Here is a 19,999-nt window from a genome sequence, read left to right as displayed (position 1 = left end):
TGTTTAAAAACAATCACAGAAAAGAAGTGAAATCTTGCATTTTTAATGTATGAAATGCTCAAATAGTAATAAATATTTACTGCTGCGATTATTTATGACACTGTACCACTTTGAATTCATGTTTTTCGATAAATTAGTCACAATAAATTTCTAAAGAAGCGTCACTTTATCAAAATACAATCTGGCAACATCGGCGCGACTTGCACTGATGAATTGTTCTGGATAGAACACCAGTGCAACGATGTTCTGGATAGTCCATACAAATGTTGCATCCAGTGCTAAAAGAAAACAGCCCTAATGTTAAAAATTACATTTTCCCGTTTAAGGAAATTTATTTCGTGCACTTAATTTCATTTTATTTGCATTTTAATGCTATGCCAATACTTGTCGTATACGCGTTTGGTTCGAGTATGAAACTAACACGGTAAATGGTTTGATCTCCTCAGTAGCCAATTTCCTATCTTACTAGATTTTATTGTCTTTGGTTTTATCATGAGCCATTCGTAAATATCATGCCCAAATCAAATACAACACGTTAATACATGCTTGAACCTAAACTCATGAACTTCAAACATGTGTGAACCTAAACTCATGAGTCTATTGAGAAGGAAGAACAAGCGATCTGGTCATCTTGTGTACTTAGATTATCTTTGCGAAAAATTAAAATTTCTCATTCTTGTGTATATTTGAATTGGTAACACTGAAATAGCTTACAAAACTTTTGAAAATGAATAGTGATCGCATAAGGAAAATGAGATTGCCAATGGAAATCAAGCAATTGGATTTATCTTTTCAAAATCATGGTAAAACCAATTTGTAAATTGCGTATGTATATATATAAATATGTTTGTGGTAGGCATCAAATGTTCCCCTACGACCGAGAATCCAGAGAATTACGACAATTTGATAGCATTACTTCCGGGCCCAAAAGGAACGCCATATGAGGACGTGGTGTTTAAAATCTCAATATCCTGCGGAGATCAATATCCATTCCGTCCACCAACATTTAAATTTTTGACTCCTAACTTGTACCATCCCAATATTGATAGCTGTAAGTGAATACTAATTTGTTTCAACAGAATAATCAATGTGTCGATTTGTATAGCTGGTAAAATATGTTTGGACCTGCTACGTATGCCGCCAACTGGTACTTATAACCCGGCGATTACACTCGAATCAATTTTGTTGTCTATTCAGCTTTTATTAGCCAATCCTAACCCAGATGATCCTTTAAATGGGGATGCTGCAGATTTATACAAGACGAATATAGCATTATTCAATGAAAAGGCTAGAGCTTGGTCAACCCGTTTTAACGATAAACCGGTAGTGGCTGAAAATGGAGATTCTACACAAAGTAATGACATACAAGATAAATCCGGCCATGGCAATGAACTAAAAAAACGCCTTAGATTAGGTTCGCAACGCAACATGTAATAATAATGTGCAACAATCAATATAGAATTATGAAACAATCAGATTGCGATTAACTATTGTACACATAGAGGAGAGTACTATGTTCAGTTTTACCACCAAAACTAAATTAAAAGTACAAACATATTTATGAAGACAATTATATTTGTACTAAGTCTTGACAAATTATGGATATAAATATTCAAGGCATTGATTGTGAAACATTTTCTAAATTAATTGATACAAAGAAGTAACCGGCTTAGAAACTGAACATAGTATATACCTTAAGATATAAGCCTTTTATATTCTTGTTGTACGACTCGTAAAGACAAAATCAATTTATCATTTCGAAAACATTTAGTTCGTTTATTTCCCAATTGTATTCTCCCATTAGTGGCTCGAAGTTTGAAATGTCTGTCATTTTAATAACGGAATTTGAAATAAGAAAGAATATTAACATACTGCGAGCTAATTAACAATTTGTTCTTTCTTTGTTAATAGTAATATTAAACATTTCCAAGGCCAATGTCAATATTACACATTAAATATGTCAGTAGATTCTTTTGATACCAATGATGAGACATTATTACAAATGGGCCGTTCTATATTTGGATGTTGTATTTAAATTTTCTGTCTTCATCTAGATTTTCCACAAAATTTAACGAAAATGTTTATCTTCAGTTACATTTTTAATTATTAAAAAAGTAAATCCCTAAGCGCGCACTACGTTTGGATTTCGCATTGAAATATTTGTGGTTCCTTTTTTTATAAAACATTTTAAAGCGAGAATAATATACTAGAAGCTGGATAGATATGTCTAAATATTCAATATTTAACAGCAATATTAGTTTTCATTCGTAAATTTGGTCATTTAAAAAACAAGTAAACGCAAAAATAAAGAAACTTTAATCTCGAAAGCTAACCTTAACATTTCGTTTAAGTTATTTGTTTCCATTTACAGTTTGCAGTGAGGAAAAACGCAGTTGCTTAACGTTATCGTAATGGGTTACAATGTTTATTGGTAATGTTTTGTAATTTTATTTTACTCTAAAATTTTATGAAGTTTTTGATGGAATTTTTTATAATTAAAACAAAATTCCATCTCACAAAAAATGGATAAGAAATATACTGATTGAACTAAAATTGTCTTAACCAAAATAAAAATAAATAAACTAGAAACAATGGATTTTGGAGTACATTTCGAGTTTCTGATTCTAATTGTAGTAAAATAGCATAAATAAAGTTTTACTAATTCAATCCAATGATCTTGTTAAAAATGTCAATAAAATGACCTATGGGTTGTTTTACATATTCAATCAGGGGGCAAGTAATGGATCGATGGAAAATATATATGCATTGGACTTATGTGTCTTGATGTTTTTCATAAAAAGCATCGAGGTATTTTTTGTACTCGGTTTGATCGGCCCACATCATCGCGGCCTGCGCGTTTAGAGGACTATCATTATTTGGCTCGCCCAGTAGCGACTGTATGGATAGCAATATGGTACGAACGTCATATAAAGCCGACCATTTATCTTTTAATATATCTAAGCAAATAGCTCCCTGCAAATCAACGTTGGGGTGGAAACATGGTGTCAAAAATTTCACAACGGGAGGAGCGTAGGGATATGAATTTGGAAACTCTAAGGACAATCTATATTTTTGTTGAGCGTACACTGTGTTGATTGGCCCCGCAATCGTCCCAATCCACTTGAAAATATTTTCGCCATCAGGAAATGCTGATATGCCCTTTTCCGTGGTCATCATTAGACTCATCAATTCCTTTTGTAGTCTGAAGAAATCAAAATTATATTTGTTTATACATTTTTCGTTGCAGTTTCGTTACCTTTTGCTAACAGCATGATTATCCTTTATAGGAACGGAATCATCATTGTGCTTAACTCCTTGGGACCCACCTGACACACCACTATGTTCGGGACTTATATTTTGAGCCATTTTTAACAGTAGACGAGAAAAATCGTTTTATTCTAAATAATTTGTTTGCTGCTTTATTATGCCAATTTTGACGTTTTGACGACAAACAAACAAAATGGAGTTTTCTGAAAAGGTGGGAAAGTATTTGGGATATGACTATTTCGAAACGAAAACGTCAACGTGACTGGACGCAAGCATGATACCAAAAACCAAGGAAGATATAGACGTCGTAAAGGTGGAATTACATACCATGCGGTCATGCGTGCGTACGTTATATGCTTTTGTCAAAAAAAGTTAAAATGTTATAACTATAATTGTTTGAGTTACACTACAAAAGTAACGTATGCATATGACGCATAAAGTTGACGAACTTTTAACTTTTCAATGCGTCGGGTGCGTTGACAACATTAAACAACATGTAAACAAATCAAGAAACGAAAAACAATTTAAAATATTGACGAGAAATTATTGATTGAATTTAAAATACATAAAGTCCTATACTTTAGAAAGTGTGTGGAATACAAAAACATAACAAAAAGCGCAGAGGCAAGGAATGTAATCAGCAAATTCATTGGTATTCCGACGCATACTGTGTAACTCAATTGAAGAATCGTATTCGTCAACGCATTCGAATACAACGTACGCACGCATGATCGCATGGTATGTAATTCCACCTTATGCGCTTTACAGACTATCAGTTATTCCGGACGACAGTGCTCGTGTCGAACATATCCCATATATTGTGCACATTATAAGTTAAGTCCGAAGGCATAATCGATACTGCTGCATGTTTATGGTATCGATAACACATTTATCGATTATTTAGTTATCGCCGACAAGTCGTATCGATCCGACACACTGTAAGATTCTTTACAAACACCGACATTCCGTCCGGAATAACTGATAGTCTGTAAAGCGCATTAAGGCCTGGTTATGCATCCAAAAACGGGTCGTAAGCGTAGCGTGGCGTGTCAGCTGTTTGCTTTTGATATCATAGACCAAGGAAGGTATAGACATAGACGAAGAAAATGTATAGACGTCTTTTGACAATTCGGCATGATTTTGTTTATTAGTCATTCGACTCAATTGCGCAGTCCCTGCCAGCATTTCAAAGTTCCATTTCATCCTCATCGCTACCACAGACTCGTAAGTGACACTGCAACAATCGCCAAATGTGATAGTATTTTGCCATCACTATTCGCATAAAAGTATTTTGTCATCACTATTGTTGCAAGAGCCATTTTATATTTTGTGAAACACCAAGCACAACTAGCATCTTATAATTTATTTAAATAAAAACGATAATGAAATGCTGAAAACATAGTTATTTCGCTTAAAATTGTAAAAGGTATATTGGTGAACAATTTTTGACTTTCCAAATGGAATAAAGTGATAGTTTTTCAAATATTTTTCCCAGACACGCTGCCTCCATTGGGAATAAAAGCGCTGGCAGATAGACGCTACAACATGTAACTTGCAACTTGTAACTCAACATCAATCTTTTATTAATGCATAAAAATGTGTTAAATGTGATGTGATAGTCGTATAAATGTTATATTTATGAGAATTTATAAATGTTTAATAAAATTAATAAACATCTATATAATCGTGTTTTACTTGACCACAATGATTCTTTTACAACTATCTTAAAATGCACTTTCTCTGATTGTTTGAAGGGGCTCTTATTGGCGCCCTTCTAAATGTATCCAGAAAGGCACCTAATAATTGCACTCATGCGATACTTTTTTGTGGTAACTTGGCGTGGTACAACTTCTCAATAGTGACGGCGCTTTTCCGAGGAGTTTTGGATATTGTATACGACTGTTTTTGACGTAGTGGGGATTCTCAGAAGCTCCGTCAAATTCAAAAAATGTTGGCAGGGGTCAAGTAAAGGTTGAATTACACACCATGCGTCAATACGTGCGTTGATGGAAGGGTTGATTTTTTCTGTTTGCGGCAGACTATTCGAGGTTTTGATTTCAAAGAGAAATTCCGACTCTTCAATCATCGGACGCATTGAACGCATGGTATGTAATTCTACCTTAAGGTAAGTACTATGTTGGCTTTTCGAGTTGAAATTTTCGCGGTTACTTTACTAAAACAATGCAATATAAAGGTGGGTATTAACAGCCTATTTCTGATATCCGAACGAAAGCAATTGCGAACGAACGGCAGTCACTCACTTTCGTCTAGATTTGGGTTTCTCTAACTTCCTTTCGTTCGTTCGCATGGCTTACGTTACTGTCAAATGCTAGCATTACCAGATCTCAGATATTTCAATTTCCTGAAAAAGGCCCATACATTTTAAAAATAATTTTCCATAAAATTCAATCTGGCATCGCCGTTCATTTGGCAAACATTTCCCGCTTTTGATATTTGGTTTAGCTCAATAATTTTTTTTAACAAATTAGCCCGTGTAGAGAGATAAGGCTTTGTATTTCCATATTTCTACAATAATTACAGTTCAGTTGTCCTTTTAATGAGTGTTTCATTCGAAATGTATGTGTTTGCTCGTGTTAGACTTTCCCTTAAACGGTCTCTATGGCGGTTATAAAGAAAAAATAGATCGCTATAATTAACTTTTATCACATATTTACAATAAAAGCTTTAATAAATTTATCAATTATTAAGTTTTTCCTATTTATAAATGCCTTTTTCCACAAAACGAAAGGTCTTTACCAAGTGAGTGGTTTTGACATTTCAGTTCGTCAAAATGCGAACGAATCGAGTTAGAGAAACCCAATTTTAGAGCTTACGTTACGTCTTCGTTCGCATTGACTTTCGTTTCGATTTTCGTTTAGATACCCCTTAGAGAAACCAAAATCAGCTGTTTTTCGTTTTGTATGCGAACGAAGACTAGAATTCGGATAGCAGAAATAGGCTGTAAGTTCGAGTTCAGCCGCTAAAATCGTCATTTTTTCACGATTACTTTTCTTTAATAATCCATTTTAAGGAATACAAACTTTGTGAAAATTTGCTTTGGGCTTTTCCCCATCCGGTTATAATGAAATTTGCAACAAATATGTATAATTTCATGCATTTTTCTTACTGATTTAGTTTTCACTTTAGCGATTTTAGCGGCTAAACTCGAACTTAATACTCACCTTAAAGCAGATAAATTAACTCAATTGATGCGCAATTTCTTGTTCCTATAGATTTCGGCATGACTTTACGGGAATATGTTTGTTTTCATTTATAATTTTGATTATTTCAGGAAAAGCAATCGCGAAAATATAGGGATTTTCCACTCGAAAAACGAACACAGTACACACCTTCAACTCTATTTCTTTTTGGAAATCAAGAATTACCGTACAAATCGACTAATTTGTACGAAATTTTGCATTACAAAACAGGAGTGGATGTATAGAATTGTATAAGCTTTTACAATATTTGGTGTTTCAAAGGAGAGAAAACAAATTAAAGCCAAATTAAATAATCACTCATTTGAAGACGAAAAAGGGCCATCTACGGTGTGCAGATAAACTACAGCGCTGTGAATGAACTTAAAGGCCTGGATATGACGTAACATAACGGCAACGTATGAGTTTTTGGCAACTATCCTAATTGAAAAAAAATGTACCAAGAACAAATAGAAAAAAAGTTAATTTGTTATACTTAAAATTAATTTTTTAAATAATAATAAGTTCTCATAGTCAATTTTAACCGAAAACAACACAAAAAAAAACACAATAATATATTTTATTGAAATGAATTTTCACGTTAAGGCCGACACTCTGTTCGGTTTTCGCGTTGAAACTCCATACAAACCCAAAAATGCGAAAAACTAGCGAAATTTTTTCTATTTGTGGTACTTTGTTTTTTTTTTTTTGAGTTGAAAAACTGACGTTTATTTCATGGCGCCATTTGCGATGTGAATTAAGAAATAATTTATTTATTAAAACTATTTGTGTGGGTAACGCATATTTTTTCCGAAAATATACAAAGGATCAAAGGAGTAGCAGATCAATTGCCCAAGAAAAATAAAATGTTAATTTTGTAATAGCAACCCTACCGTCAAATGAGTGGATGACTACCAAAAACACTAACTTAAAGTTCGCTTGTACCCTGCCAACATTTTTTGAATCTGAGAGTCCCCACTAAGCCGAAAACAGTCGTATACAATATCAAAAACTCCTCGGAAAAGCGACGTCACTGTTGAGAAGTTGTACCACGCCAAGTTACTACAAAAAAGTATCGCATGAGTGCAATTATAAAATATATAATATTATTGTATTGGCATTGTAAGCTTTGGGTATTATATGAAATAAATAAATAAAATTATTAGGTGCCCTTTTGGATACATTTAGAAGGACGCCAATAAGAGCCCCTTCAAACAATCAGAGAAAGTGCATTTTAAGATAGTTGTAAAAGAATTATTGCGGTCAAGTAAAACACGATTGCTTTGATGTTTATTAATTTTATTAAACATTTATAAATTCTCATAAATATAACATTTATACGACTATCACATCACAGTTAACATATTTTTGTGCATTAATAAAAGATTGATGTTGAGTTGCAAGTTCCATGTTGTAGCGTCTATCAGCCAGTGCTTTTATTCCCAATGGAGGCAGGGTGTCTGGAAAAATATGTGAAAAACTATCACTTCATTCCATTTGGAAATTCAAAAATTGTTCACCAATATACCATTCACAATTTTAAGCGAAATAACTATGGTTTCAGCACTTCATTATCGTTTTTATTTAAATAAATTATAAGAAGCTAGTTGTGCTTAGTGTTTCACAAAATATAAAATGGCTCTTGTAACAATAGTGATGGCAAAATACTTTCATGCGAATAGGCAAAATACTATCACAGTTGGCGATTGTTGCAGTGTCACTTATGCGCTTTACAGACTATGATCTATTCCGGACGGAATGTCGGTGTTTGTAAAGAATCTTACAGTGTGTCGAATCGATACGACTTGTCGGCGATGACTAAATAATCGGTAAATGTGTTATCGATCCCATAAACATGCAGCAGTATCGATTATGCCTTCGGACTTAACTTATAATGTGCACAATATATGGGATATGTTCGACACGAGCACTGTCGTCCGGAATAACTGATAGTCTGTGAAGCGCATTATGTGTCGGTTCGATACGACTTGTAGGCGATGACTAAAATGTGTTTTCGATCCCATAAACATGCAGCAGTATCGATTATGCCTTCGGACTTAACTTATAATGTGCACAATATATGGGATATGTTCGACACGAGCACTGTCGTCCGGAATAACAGATAGTCTGTAAAGCGCATTAGTAGTCCACTGACCAAATAATTCTTCCTCGGAAGTAACTGGACAACAGAAAAAAAGGTTAGCTGTTTCAAGTCAATTTGAATTTATGTTGAAAATGGTATTTGCCCTCAAACTGAAAATGTTATGCATTTGATGCGCTTTATGCACTTTACAGACTATCAGTTATTCCGGACGGAATGTCGGTGTTTGTAAAAAATCTTGCAGTGTGTCGTATCGATACGACTTGTCGGCGATGACTAAATAATCGGTAAATGTGTTATCGATCCCATAAACATGCAGCAGTATCGATTATGCCTTCGGACTTAACTTATAATGTGCACAATATATGGGATATGTTCGACACGATCACTGTCGTCCGGAATAACTGATAGTCTGTAAAGCGCATTACAGACTATCAGCTATTCCGGACGGAATGTTGGTGTTTGTAAAGAATCTTACAGTGTGTCGAATCGATACGACTTGTCGGCGATGACTAAATAATCGGTAAATGTGTTATCGATCCCATAAACATGTAGCAGTATCGATTATGCCTTCGGACTTAACTTATAATGTGCACAATATATGGGATATGTTCGACACGAGCACTGTCGTCCGGAATAACTGATAGTCTGTAAAGCGCATGAAAAACGCCATCCCACGTTTACTGGGTTGGGAAATGTTATTTTTACTGCCTGTTTCTGTATGTCGAACAAGCTCTATCGATCGACTGAAATGCGTAGAAACAGCTGATTTTTGGTTATAAATTCAGCTGTTTGTTTCCATTTCAGTCGATCGATAGAGCTCGTTCGACATACAGAAACAGGCTATTAAATTAATTTTGTTTTGTTTTGGCACTTTAATATCGTTTTTAGCATTATTTTAATGATTTAACTGATTTTATTTGATCTGGCAACACTGTTTATGAAAATAACATGTTTCGTCGTACTAGAGGAAAAGAACCGTGTAGCAAAGGCATTTTATGATTACGAGGTTTAATGTCAATATTTTGGTGGTTCCAAAACGAGTTATGGCACTGTTTACTCAGGTATTGAACCCTATTACAGGGCAAAATGAATGGGCATCGAAAGAAGATACTTACGACTATCACCAAGAAGTGGCTAATGCTGGATTTGGCGATATGCTCCACGACCGGGAGAGAAATCAAAAATATTTCGAAGCCCTTCAGAAAACTATTTCAATGTTGCACGATCAAGGTAAGAAAGCTCATGTTCTGGATATAGGGACAGGTACGGGTATTTTATCAATGATGGCTGTTCAATCTGGGGCAGACTCGGTAACTGCCTGCGAAGCTTTTTTACCTATGGCGAATTGTGCTGAAAGTATATTGGAAAGCAATGGCATGAAGAACAAAGTAAAGTTAATAAAAAAACGGTCAACAGATATAAAAGTTGGCCAAGACATGGCGATGAAGGCGAATGTATTGGTCAGTGAAGTTTTGGATACTGAATTGATAGGAGAAGGTGCGATCGGCATTTATAACCATGCTCATGAGCACTTGTTGACTGACGATGTTATTTGCATTCCTTCAAAAGCCACATGCTTTGCTCAAGTAGTAACTTCTAATTTGGCAGGACAATGGAATACTTTGAAAATTTTAGCGAACTTAGATGGAGACGTGTTGTTGCGACCTCCAGGTGAAATCACTGACTGCAAAGGAGAAGCGAACCTTCATGATGTACAACTCTCCCAACTACCTTTGGATAAATTTAGACCCATTTCCGAGCCAATGGTTGTATTTGATTTTGACTTCAACAGTAAGGTAGCGAGGGAATCGAAACGAGAACGAAATTTCAATGTTAAAACGTGTTCTGTGGGCAGCACTGATTTAGTATTTTATTGGTGGGAGATATCTTTAGACATTGAAGGTAATATAAAATTATCCTGTGCACCATTCTGGGCACATCCAGAACTTAAAGATCTGGCTGCCAAAAGGCAACCTTCCGACCAACTACCTAATATAATTCCTTGGAGAGATCACTGGATGCAAGCAATATACTATGTACCGAAACCTCTGAACCTGCAAACAAATGATTACTTTATCTTGACTGCCAATCATGACGAATATTCATTGTGGTTCGATGTTTTTCCTAAGGATTACAATGGAAATACGCATGTGAAAAGACACGAGTGTTCCTGTAGTATGCATCTTACATACCCAAGATCAAGAATAGGACAAGTGAATCAAGGAGTGCGTAATAAGGGATTTATAAGACTTCTTGAAGAGAACATTACAAATGAAACCAGAACTCTTGTCTTAGGCGATGGTTGTGTTCTTGGATTAGCTTGTAGCGCTTTGGGAGCGAAAGAAGTATTTTGCCATGAACCACATCGCTATTCAAGACATTTCATGCAAAAGGTAGCTGAATTTAACCAAATTAAAAATGTTAATTTTGTTGAGAAGCTGAGTGATTTATCTGATGATACTCTACAAACCATTGAGTTTGTATTTTCGGAGCCTTATTTCATAACGTCCATACTTCCGTGGGACAACTTTTATTTCGGAACATTGTTGATGCAAATAAAAAACAAATTGCCTCAATCTGTAAAAGTATCACCCTATTCAGCAGACATTTATTGCTTGCCCGTCGAATTTCTGCATTTGCACAAGATCAGAACGCCTGTAAAAGAATGCGAGGGTTTCGATTTAAGACTTTTCGATGAAATGGTGGAGGTAAGAGCCATACTTATTATATTATTTTTTAACTTCATATAAAATTTCAGAAATCTATGTTCCTGACACAATCTAAAGTGGAGTCGCAACCCCTTTGGGAATATCCGTGCAGGGCCTTAGCAAAGCCGCAAATTTTGTTAGAAGTGAATTTTCAAGACTTTGAGAAAGATCAGTCCACCCAGGGCAAAATTCCATTTCAATTGTACGTACTGAGTAAAATAATAATAACAATAATATCAATGTTTATTCCAGTTCATCTCGTTGCAATGGGATAGCACTATGGGTAGACTGGCATTTAGATGAGTCCAATTCGCCAAAGTCCATTATAAGTTCAGGGCCAGTGGAACCGATAGATCTAATGGGACAATATGTGAAATGGGACATGTTCACCAGGCAAGGAGTACATTTAATGAGCCAGTGTCACAAAGTCGAAAGTGGAAAAAGCTATGTAGAATGGCGTGTTGAATTCAAACCTAAGAAAGGAGTATTGGACTTTAATTTTGATGTTAAAGGTGGTTATTAAGTTCGAGTTTAGCCTCTAAAATCGAAAATAAATATATAATTCATTTCCTTTGAATTATTAAAGATTATTAACCATGAACATTTGCCTATTTTAGCAAGATAATTCGAACTTAATACCGGCCTTAAATTGTAATATAAGGCATATAATTTTAATTTTTTATATTTCTATGAAAATGAAATTCGTTCTGCAAAGTAATTTTTTAAAACTTTTATTGCATGTGTACAGCAAAATAACATAGAAAATAATCTTCTTTAAGAATTAGTAGTTTATTAACAACGACATTAAAGAACATGGATTATAAAATATTCTGGTACACGCTGTGTATTTCATTACCCATTCTATATTGGCAATAATTTATATTTTTCTTTAATTACCAATGTAATATTTATGTTTTAGGGCTATTTTGGTAAAGTTTTTAAAAATGCAAATAAAACAAATTTATTTCATCGTTTCCTGGACGTCGGAATGATCCAAACCAACAATTGAAAATGTTTAATTCCTTTAAAATTAATTGTTAAAGAAAAGTAACTGTTCAGTGGGGGTGTTTTTTCCCTCTATATTATTGTTTGGTTTTAAAGTTTATTTCGTTGAATTGATTGTTGTAATTTCCGTTCGTCCGCTTTTACCGCTTGATTGCCTTTTAATTGTTTGATTTAAAACACTTTTGATTTCAGGTTTCATGTTTTATTTCGGTAAGGTGGGTACTAAGTTCGAGTTTAAGGCCAGTATTAAGTTGATATTATCGCGATAAATTGGTCATTTTTTCAGGTTACTTTTCTTTAGTAATTCATTTCACCGAAAACAAACATTTTTAATATTTGCATTGGATCATTCCCCATCAAGATATAATAAAATTTGCAACAAGAAGATATAATTTTATTCTGTTTTTTCAGACTTAGTTTTGATTTTAGCGACTAAACTCGAACTTAGTGCCCACCTTTAGCCGCTAAATGGAATACAAACTTTGTGAAAATTTCCTTTGGGCTATTCCCCATCAAGTAAAAAAATTATAAAATAATACCTCTATGTTGCAAATTTTAATACAACTTAATGGGAAATAGCCCAAAACAACTTTTTGTAGTTTTTATTATCTAAAATGGATTATTAAAGAAAAGTAATCGTGAAAAATGGCGATTTTAAGGAGGGTATTTAGTTCGAGTTTAGCCACTAAAATTTCCATTTTTTCTCGATTACTTTTCTTTAATAATCCATTTTAAGGAACACAAACTTTGTGAACATTAGCTTTGGATTATTCCCCATCAAGCTATAATGAAATTTTACTGATTTAGTTTTCACTTTAAGGTGAGTATTAATTTAGAGTTTAGACGTTAAAATCGTCGTTTTTTTCACTAAAGTGAAAACTAAATCAGTAAAAAAGGCTTAAAATTATACATATTTGTTGCAGATTTCATTATAACTTGATGGGGAATAGCCCAAAGCAAATTTTCACAAAGTTTGTATTCCATAAAATGGATAATTAGTTATACTACAACTTAGTCGTAGTAGTTAATCTTACAATACATGTATATAGGCCTTATTATGTATTGATGTTTGAAATAAAATAAATAAAAAAGTAATCGTGAAAAAATGACGATTTTAAGCTGAGTACTATATGTTCAGTTTTCAAGCTGAAAAGCAGCTTGTTTTCACGGTTACTTTTTTTAATTAACTAATTTAGAAATATAAAATTATTTGCAATCAATTCCTTGGATCTTTTCCATCCATTATTTGGCAAGACTCGATCAAAATATAATCGTCTTCATAAATATATTTGTAGTTTTAATTTAGTGTTTTGGTGAAAACCCCGAACATAGTACTCACCTTTAGCGGCTAAACTCGAACTTAATACCCACCTTTAGTGAAAAAATGACTATTTTAGCAGCTAAACTCGAACTTAATACCCACCTTTAAGGAATACAAACTTTGTGAAAATTTGCTTTGGGCTATTCCCCATCAAGTCATAATAAAAATTGCAACAATTACTGATTTAGTTTTCACTTTAGCGATTTTAGCGGCTAAACTCGATTATAAATTCATTTAGCACTGTTTGAATTTACGTTAATTTGTTGTAGTTTGATTTAATTTGATGTCTAACTTTTCATTTGTAACGGGTCAAAGAATAGAAGAAGAATAGGGACGTCGATTGTTGATGACGATGGGAGTGTGCTATTAACTATTGTTCTAAGGAGAATAGGTAAATTAAGATCGCAATTGATGAATATATGTGCAAAATATATTTGGGTGGGTCGTATTTAGAAATTTATGCTAAAAATTAAACAATATTTAAAGGTTGAAAACATGAATTCATATGTCGGAAAAGCATTTAAATATTGAAAAGTAAAATATCAAGAAGGTGAAAAAAATAGACATCAATTTAAATTATGAAAAAATTAACAGCCAATATTTTAATAAAGATTTGATGAAAACAAAAATAGTAAAAATTTCCAAATGTAATAATAATAAAACATGATAGAAATTTTTAGAAATTTAATAACATTTTTAGATCACATTAAAATTATTTTTTATTCATCGTCATACAAAGTTGGTATCAATTATCTTTGGATATAGATTGCAACGTGTGCGTGAAAAAGTAAACAAATCGACGAGAAAAAAGGAAGTTTGTGTCCTAAAAATCTTTTAAAAGAATATCAACGATCTAAAATCCATAAATCTTGAGAAGGGTCAACGTAAGAAGTGTCGGACGTAGTCCGACACATGACCATTTTCATAACCGCATCTATCCACCAGATGTTATTGCAATCTGCGATGCAACGGAACGGCTTCGACAAAATAGAATTGCAATCATACAAAAATTACAAATTACAAAATTACAAAAATTAATTAAATATATTGGTGCCTCCATTGCCCGCGGAGTTTTGATGAGCTATCGCAGATCTCTTAGTCGTTAGTTTATAACTTACGGGTTGACATAGTTCGGTATTAGTTGAGGAGTATTTTCCTGTACTCTGTATTTATAAAAAATATAAAATATATTTTAAAAATCTTAGCGACATTTAGCGCCTTTTTTTCTTTTCTTGCTTCCTTGCTTTGTGCAAACGCCGAGGCTGCGAATCACTGCCAATTGTCTTACTGTCCTGCAATATAAAGTATTATTTAATAATATTACACAATTATATTTAATATATGAATTTAAACTATTACCTCAGAATCTAGTTTGTTGATATGGTAAAATGAAGCGTAAGGCAAAAAAATTGAAAACAGGATGCATCCCATTTGAAAAAATGCTCCTGAAACGAATGAAAAAAAAATACGATTATGAAGGAGTTTGATATTACATGAGTAAAACTGATAGAAAAACGAATTAAAATCTTTGAACAAGAGTAAGCTTTCTTCAGTGTAATAATTTATTTCTGGGGCTGGTTTATTTTCGTTCTAATGGCCATTTTACAACTCTTTTTCGCCAGCCATTTTCTTACTTACTTATATTATATACCTGAAAGCTTGAGATCCCAGCTACAAAATCAAAAGAAAATTTTGGGAGATATAAATAAAAAAAGAAATTTTTTACCCTATTTTTTTGTTATTTTCGTTATATTCTGGCCTTTCGATTGATGTACAACATGTCTTTATAAGTCCACTTTTAGCAAAGTTATGGAGTTTTTATTCTGAGTAGAAAAAAATGTATTATTATTGAAATATTTTCTCCCCTCGTGTTTGCGTTAGCCCACTTTGGACTCTGTCCATAGGAGAAAGTCTTAAACCTCGGCCGGCTACTCTTCCCCCTTGGGTCCACGTTAGCCCACTTTGGACTCTGTCCGGCCGGCTACATTTCCCCCTTGGGCCTGTGTTAGCCCACTTTGGACTCTGTCCATAGGTGAAAGTCTTAAACCCCGGCCGAAGGCCGGCTAATCTCCCCCCTTGGGTCCACGTTAGCCCACTTTGGACTCTGTCCGGCCACTTTTCCCCCTTGGGTTAATAATTACAACATACAAAAATTATTTCAGTTATAAAACAATTTTTTTCTACTCAGAATAAAAGCTCAATAACTTTGCTATGGACCTATAAAGACATGTAGTACATCAATCGAAAGGCCAGAAACTAGGCTTTCAGCTATGTATAAAAAATCATTGGGTATAATCGAATAGTTTTTGGGATAGAACGAAAATAACAAAAAATTAGGGTAAATTTTTTCTTTTTTTTTTATATCTCCCAAACTAAATTAAATATTAAAAAAATATTTTTTGCGTATAAAAGTGCATGCAGAGATATATCAAGTTTTTATTGACCCTTTGGAGGGATATATCTCAAGACCCGGGTACTTCCCCCGGGTATGGGTCACTTTGTTGGAATCAGCTCACCGAATGACACAAAATATATTAATTTTAAGTAATTCGGTGAGAGGCCCATAAACAGCAGTTGCTCCTTTTTTGTTAAGCCAAAAAAACTTGTTTTTGTTATTTTTCCTCCTAAACAAAAATAAATCTGAATTAATTTTCCTTTTAATTTAGGATAAATTTTCCTTTTTAATTTACATACAGTGACTCACAAAAGTATTCGTTTTTTTGCTTTCTTGATATGTATTTTTTTTGTAAACCGTTTAATATTTTTATTAAATAGTTTTATTGAAATGTTTCCTTGGACATAGATAAAAACAAAACGTAAATAAAAAATCAAGAAATTAACCTCATTGTATTCATTCTAAACATTAAATCAAAAAACTAAAAAAATGCTCACAAAAGTATTCGTCGCATCAGTAAACACATTGTATGAGACAGTATTTTGATCCACTTAGTATTTGGTATGGTGCTCTTTGTTAGCGCAAATGGCTTCCATTCGTCTTGGCTTCGACTCTACCAATTTTCGACGTATCTTGAGAGATTTTGCCCAATACTTCCTGTAACACTTTTTATTTCCAAATAAAAATAATGACTAATAGTTATAATTATGAGAAAAATGGTCAGTAACCATACAATGAAATTGTCCGTACGAATGTGAAAATGACCGTAGTTCTTGTGGAAATGTATTCCATATTCGAGTCAGCCGAAAAGGTCGTTCATAGAATTGAGAGGACATTAACGGAACTAACAGTTGGGTATTTCTGGTTGTTCGGCAAGACAAAATTTTCACGCAATAATGGCGGCACCTCAGTTTTCATAATCTTGTAGAATGATACTAACATGCAACCATCAGGAAGATCTCTGAACGCAAATCCTAAAAATGATATGGCGTGCTGAGATACGTGATCATAACGTCGCATATTAGATCCACGCAGAGTAACTATGATCCTAGAAGTTATGTAGTTTATATGCGAAGAAAAGTCCAGCTTGTTTTCCAGGATTACCCCAAGACATCGCATCTCATCAACAACATCATCGCTCATCCCCGTAAGAAAAATGTTAAGGTCATACAAATCATATCTCTGAGATCCAAAAAACATAACTTTACTTTTCGAAGCATTAATCAATAATCCGAAGTCTGCTAGCCAAGAGTCAATGCTTCCTAACGTCGGGTTAATGGTCGCAGTCAAAGTACTGACATAGCTACCAGAGAAGAAAAAGTGGATATCGTCCGCATATAGGTAGGGAATGCTATTCGGACTTATAGTTCTGTCAACTACACCATTAATATATAAGTTGTGGTTGTCTTAGATGAAAGTTGGTTTTGTTTGATCCACGATTCCAAAAAATACCCTTCCGTTTCCGCCTTGAAAATAAAATATGTAAAAGCAAGAGTGAAGATGAAGGGAGCCACCGTGGTGCAATGGTTAGCATGTCCGCCTTGCATACACAAGGTCGTGGGTTCGATTCCTGCTACGACCGAACACCAAAAAGTTTTTCAGCGGTGGATTATCCCACCTCAGTAATGCTGGTGACATTTCTGAGGGTTTCAAAGCTTCTCTAAGTGGTTTCACTGGAATGTAGAACGGCGTTCGGACTCGGCTATAAAAAGGAGGTCCCTTGTCATTGAGCTTAACATGGAATCGGGCAGCACTCAGTGATAAGAGAGAAGTTCACCAATGTGGTACCACAATGGACTGAATAGTCTAAGTGAGCCTGATACATCGGGCTGCCACATAACCTAACCTAACCTAAGAGTGAAGATTGGTGGATGTATGTCTACGTATAGTTGGAAACTTAGTTTTGATTGATATATAAAAAATAAAAACTGTGTTTTTATGACATACAACCACCAATCTTCACACTTGCTTTTACATTTTTTATTTTCAATGGTTCCCCAGGCTTCCGCCTTGAAAATAAAAAATGTAAAAGCAAGTGTGAAGATTGGTGGTTGTATGTCAGTACGGGGAGTTGAAAACATAGTTTTGATAGATGCGATAATAATAATAACAAAAATATTTAATAAAAATGTTAAACGGTTTACAAAAAAAAAAAACATTCGATTCCAATAATAATAAAAATTACAAAATTAAAATTAAATTAAAAATTAAATTAAAAATTAAAAATTAATATTACAATAAAGGAATAAATAAATAAATAAATAAATAAAAATGTTAAACGGTTTACAAAAAAAAATACATTCGATTCCAAGAAAGCAATAGAACGAATACTTTTGTGAGTCACTGTATATATTTACCTCATATTATCCATATCGTTTCACAATATATTTCACATTGATTGATGGTGTACATCTTTTTTTGCTACATTTTTCCGAATATTAAATTTTTGTTCATTAAATTTTTGCGTTTATTCCGCAACGAGCCTCAGGGCTCGGTCCTAGGTCCATTGCTTTTTATTCTATATCTTAATGACCTTTGTAGCTGCATTCCAAAGTACTGTATTCCTTTTCTGTATGCTGATATCCATCTCTTTTTCCATAATAGTTGTATTTCTCAGCTTCAAACAAGTGTTGACTGTGTCTTGAATATGGTTGGTACTTGGTTGGAGTCAAATAATTTAGATGTCAATATCTCGAAATTCAAATACTTGCTTTTTGGACCAGTACTTGAACAGCCGTGGAGAATTGATGTTACTTATAAAGGTACGCCAGTTACAGGTGTTGATGTGATGAAATGTTTGGGTGCTTTTCTAGACGGAAAACTTAATTTTGGGGCCCATATTGATTACTTGTTTTCGAAGGTATTAATTTCCCTACGTAGGCTCTACAGTACTAACATGTACTTACCCTTGTTTGTCAGGAGAAAACTTGCGTTTGGTTTACTTATGTCGAATATTTGCTACTGTATTGAAGTGATTTCCGGTACGACTGGGGAGAATATATAGGCTGGAAAGGATATTCAATATGGTAGTACGTTTTGTGTTCAGTTTGGGTCATTTGACCACGTTTCGGAACAAGCTATTGAATTCCTTGGGATGCCTTTTGCACTGTATGTTCAATTGCGGAACCTGATCTTCATTTATAGGGCCATCCATTGTGGATCTAGGTTGCTTTTTCTTGATAAGGCGTTTTTCTCCAGATCGACTCGCAATCCACTGATTATGTTGCCTCGTATATCGCATTCTATATTTGAACGTTCCTTCATTGTCCGCGTTGCTCGTATATGGAATAGACTACCTTTAAACCTTCGTAGTTTCAATTTTCCTATTAATACTTTTAGAGCTAGGTTTTTGGAGTTTTCTTTACCACGAATATAATCATTGTTAACGCATTATCAACGGGTGTTCCATAACTCTAAATACACATTTGCTAGTCCTTTGGCTGGGGAGCCATTTTTTCAACGCTTAGTATGAGATATCTACTATATCTTAATATATATTCAACATTTAGTATTTTTACTATTTATAAATATTTTTTATTATTATTTCTATTTACTACACCATTGTATTAAAGATTTTATCTAGTTTTTTTATATATACCATTGTTGAAGTTTATATTTTATTACAATTTTGTGTGATGCAGGATTTTAGGTCTATTTATTGACTTTTGTATCACTTTGTACGATAATAAATGAAAATGAAACATAACAGCATTATTATTATAAATGTGCAAATATATTACCGAAATATAAACCCCATTTCAAAAGTGTACTGAAAAAATCATCATCATTATATTTATCTAAACTATTTGCTGGTTCCATTCCAAACGCTTACTACACACACACTGAAAAAAGATGCTAGTTATTTGACGGTAATAGCCCATTCACATTAGGCTCGAAATCTACTAAAAGTGGATTTTAAATCCATTTTTTATAAGGCAAATGACAGTTGAAATCTAGTTAAAGTGGATTTTGATAGTATAATGTGTATGAGGTTTAAGATAC

At 33.7% G+C, this 19,999-nt stretch overlaps 4 protein-coding genes across 4 annotated transcripts; 2 read left to right on the top strand and 2 right to left on the bottom strand.

Moving 5' to 3' along the window:
• The first annotated feature begins 630 nt into the window (after positions 1-630).
• Positions 631-1,475, top strand: LOC142234207 (ubiquitin-conjugating enzyme E2 N-like). The gene is made up of 3 exons (XM_075305296.1): positions 631-803; positions 857-1,051; positions 1,106-1,475. Exons 1-3 carry the CDS (start codon positions 728-730, stop codon positions 1,432-1,434), a joined length of 600 nt encoding a protein of 199 aa, XP_075161411.1. The 5' UTR covers positions 631-727; the 3' UTR covers positions 1,435-1,475.
• Positions 1,476-2,397: 922 nt separating this feature from the next.
• Positions 2,398-3,460, bottom strand: vih (ubiquitin conjugating enzyme vih). The gene is made up of 2 exons (XM_075305297.1): positions 3,257-3,460; positions 2,398-3,202 (listed from the first exon to the last, which is right to left on the bottom strand). The coding sequence occupies exons 1-2, from the start codon at positions 3,364-3,366 to the stop codon at positions 2,773-2,775; spliced, it is 540 nt and encodes a 179-aa protein (XP_075161412.1). The 5' UTR covers positions 3,367-3,460; the 3' UTR covers positions 2,398-2,772.
• A 6,042-nt stretch (positions 3,461-9,502) lies between these two features.
• On the top strand, positions 9,503-12,112 carry Art7 (arginine methyltransferase 7). The gene is made up of 3 exons (XM_075305295.1): positions 9,503-11,276; positions 11,327-11,478; positions 11,529-12,112. The coding sequence occupies exons 1-3, from the start codon at positions 9,564-9,566 to the stop codon at positions 11,797-11,799; spliced, it is 2,136 nt and encodes a 711-aa protein (XP_075161410.1). The 5' UTR covers positions 9,503-9,563; the 3' UTR covers positions 11,800-12,112.
• Positions 12,113-14,295: 2,183 nt separating this feature from the next.
• LOC142234209 (protein anon-73B1) lies at positions 14,296-19,954 on the bottom strand. Its single transcript, XM_075305299.1, has 3 exons — positions 19,738-19,954; positions 14,962-15,047; positions 14,296-14,894 (listed from the first exon to the last, which is right to left on the bottom strand). The coding sequence occupies exons 1-3, from the start codon at positions 19,814-19,816 to the stop codon at positions 14,814-14,816; spliced, it is 246 nt and encodes an 81-aa protein (XP_075161414.1). The 5' UTR covers positions 19,817-19,954; the 3' UTR covers positions 14,296-14,813.
• Between the last annotated feature and the right edge of the window lie 45 nt (positions 19,955-19,999).

Source organism: Haematobia irritans, chromosome 4 (genome assembly GCF_050003625.1).
Source record: "Haematobia irritans isolate KBUSLIRL chromosome 4, ASM5000362v1, whole genome shotgun sequence".
Lineage (NCBI taxonomy): Eukaryota > Metazoa > Arthropoda > Insecta > Diptera > Muscidae > Haematobia > Haematobia irritans.
This window is presented reverse-complemented; position numbering and strand designations above follow the sequence as displayed.

Excerpts from the sequence above, each read along its gene's own strand:
- LOC142234207 (XM_075305296.1), top strand. The coding sequence starts at position 728 with ATGAATAGTGATCGCATAAGGAAAATGAGATTGCCAATGGAAATCAAG. Across the intron at positions 804-856 it reads TTTATCTTTTCAAAATCATG|GCATCAAATGTTCCCCTACG; the intron begins GTAAAACCAATT and ends TGTTTGTGGTAG. Across the intron at positions 1,052-1,105 it reads CCATCCCAATATTGATAGCT|CTGGTAAAATATGTTTGGAC; the intron begins GTAAGTGAATAC and ends CGATTTGTATAG.
- vih (XM_075305297.1), bottom strand. The coding sequence starts at position 3,366 with ATGGCTCAAAATATAAGTCCCGAACATAGTGGTGTGTCAGGTGGGTCC. Across the intron at positions 3,203-3,256 it reads AATCATGCTGTTAGCAAAAG|ACTACAAAAGGAATTGATGA; the intron begins GTAACGAAACTG and ends TGATTTCTTCAG.
- Art7 (XM_075305295.1), top strand. The coding sequence starts at position 9,564 with ATGATTACGAGGTTTAATGTCAATATTTTGGTGGTTCCAAAACGAGTT. Across the intron at positions 11,277-11,326 it reads TTTTCGATGAAATGGTGGAG|AAATCTATGTTCCTGACACA; the intron begins GTAAGAGCCATA and ends ATAAAATTTCAG. Across the intron at positions 11,479-11,528 it reads GGCAAAATTCCATTTCAATT|TTCATCTCGTTGCAATGGGA; the intron begins GTACGTACTGAG and ends TGTTTATTCCAG.
- LOC142234209 (XM_075305299.1), bottom strand. The coding sequence starts at position 19,816 with ATGGAACCAGCAAATAGTTTAGATAAATATAATGATGATGATTTTTTC. Across the intron at positions 15,048-19,737 it reads GAAATGGGGTTTATATTTCG|GAGCATTTTTTCAAATGGGA; the intron begins GTAATATATTTG and ends CATTCGTTTCAG. Across the intron at positions 14,895-14,961 it reads TCAACAAACTAGATTCTGAG|GACAGTAAGACAATTGGCAG; the intron begins GTAATAGTTTAA and ends TTTATATTGCAG.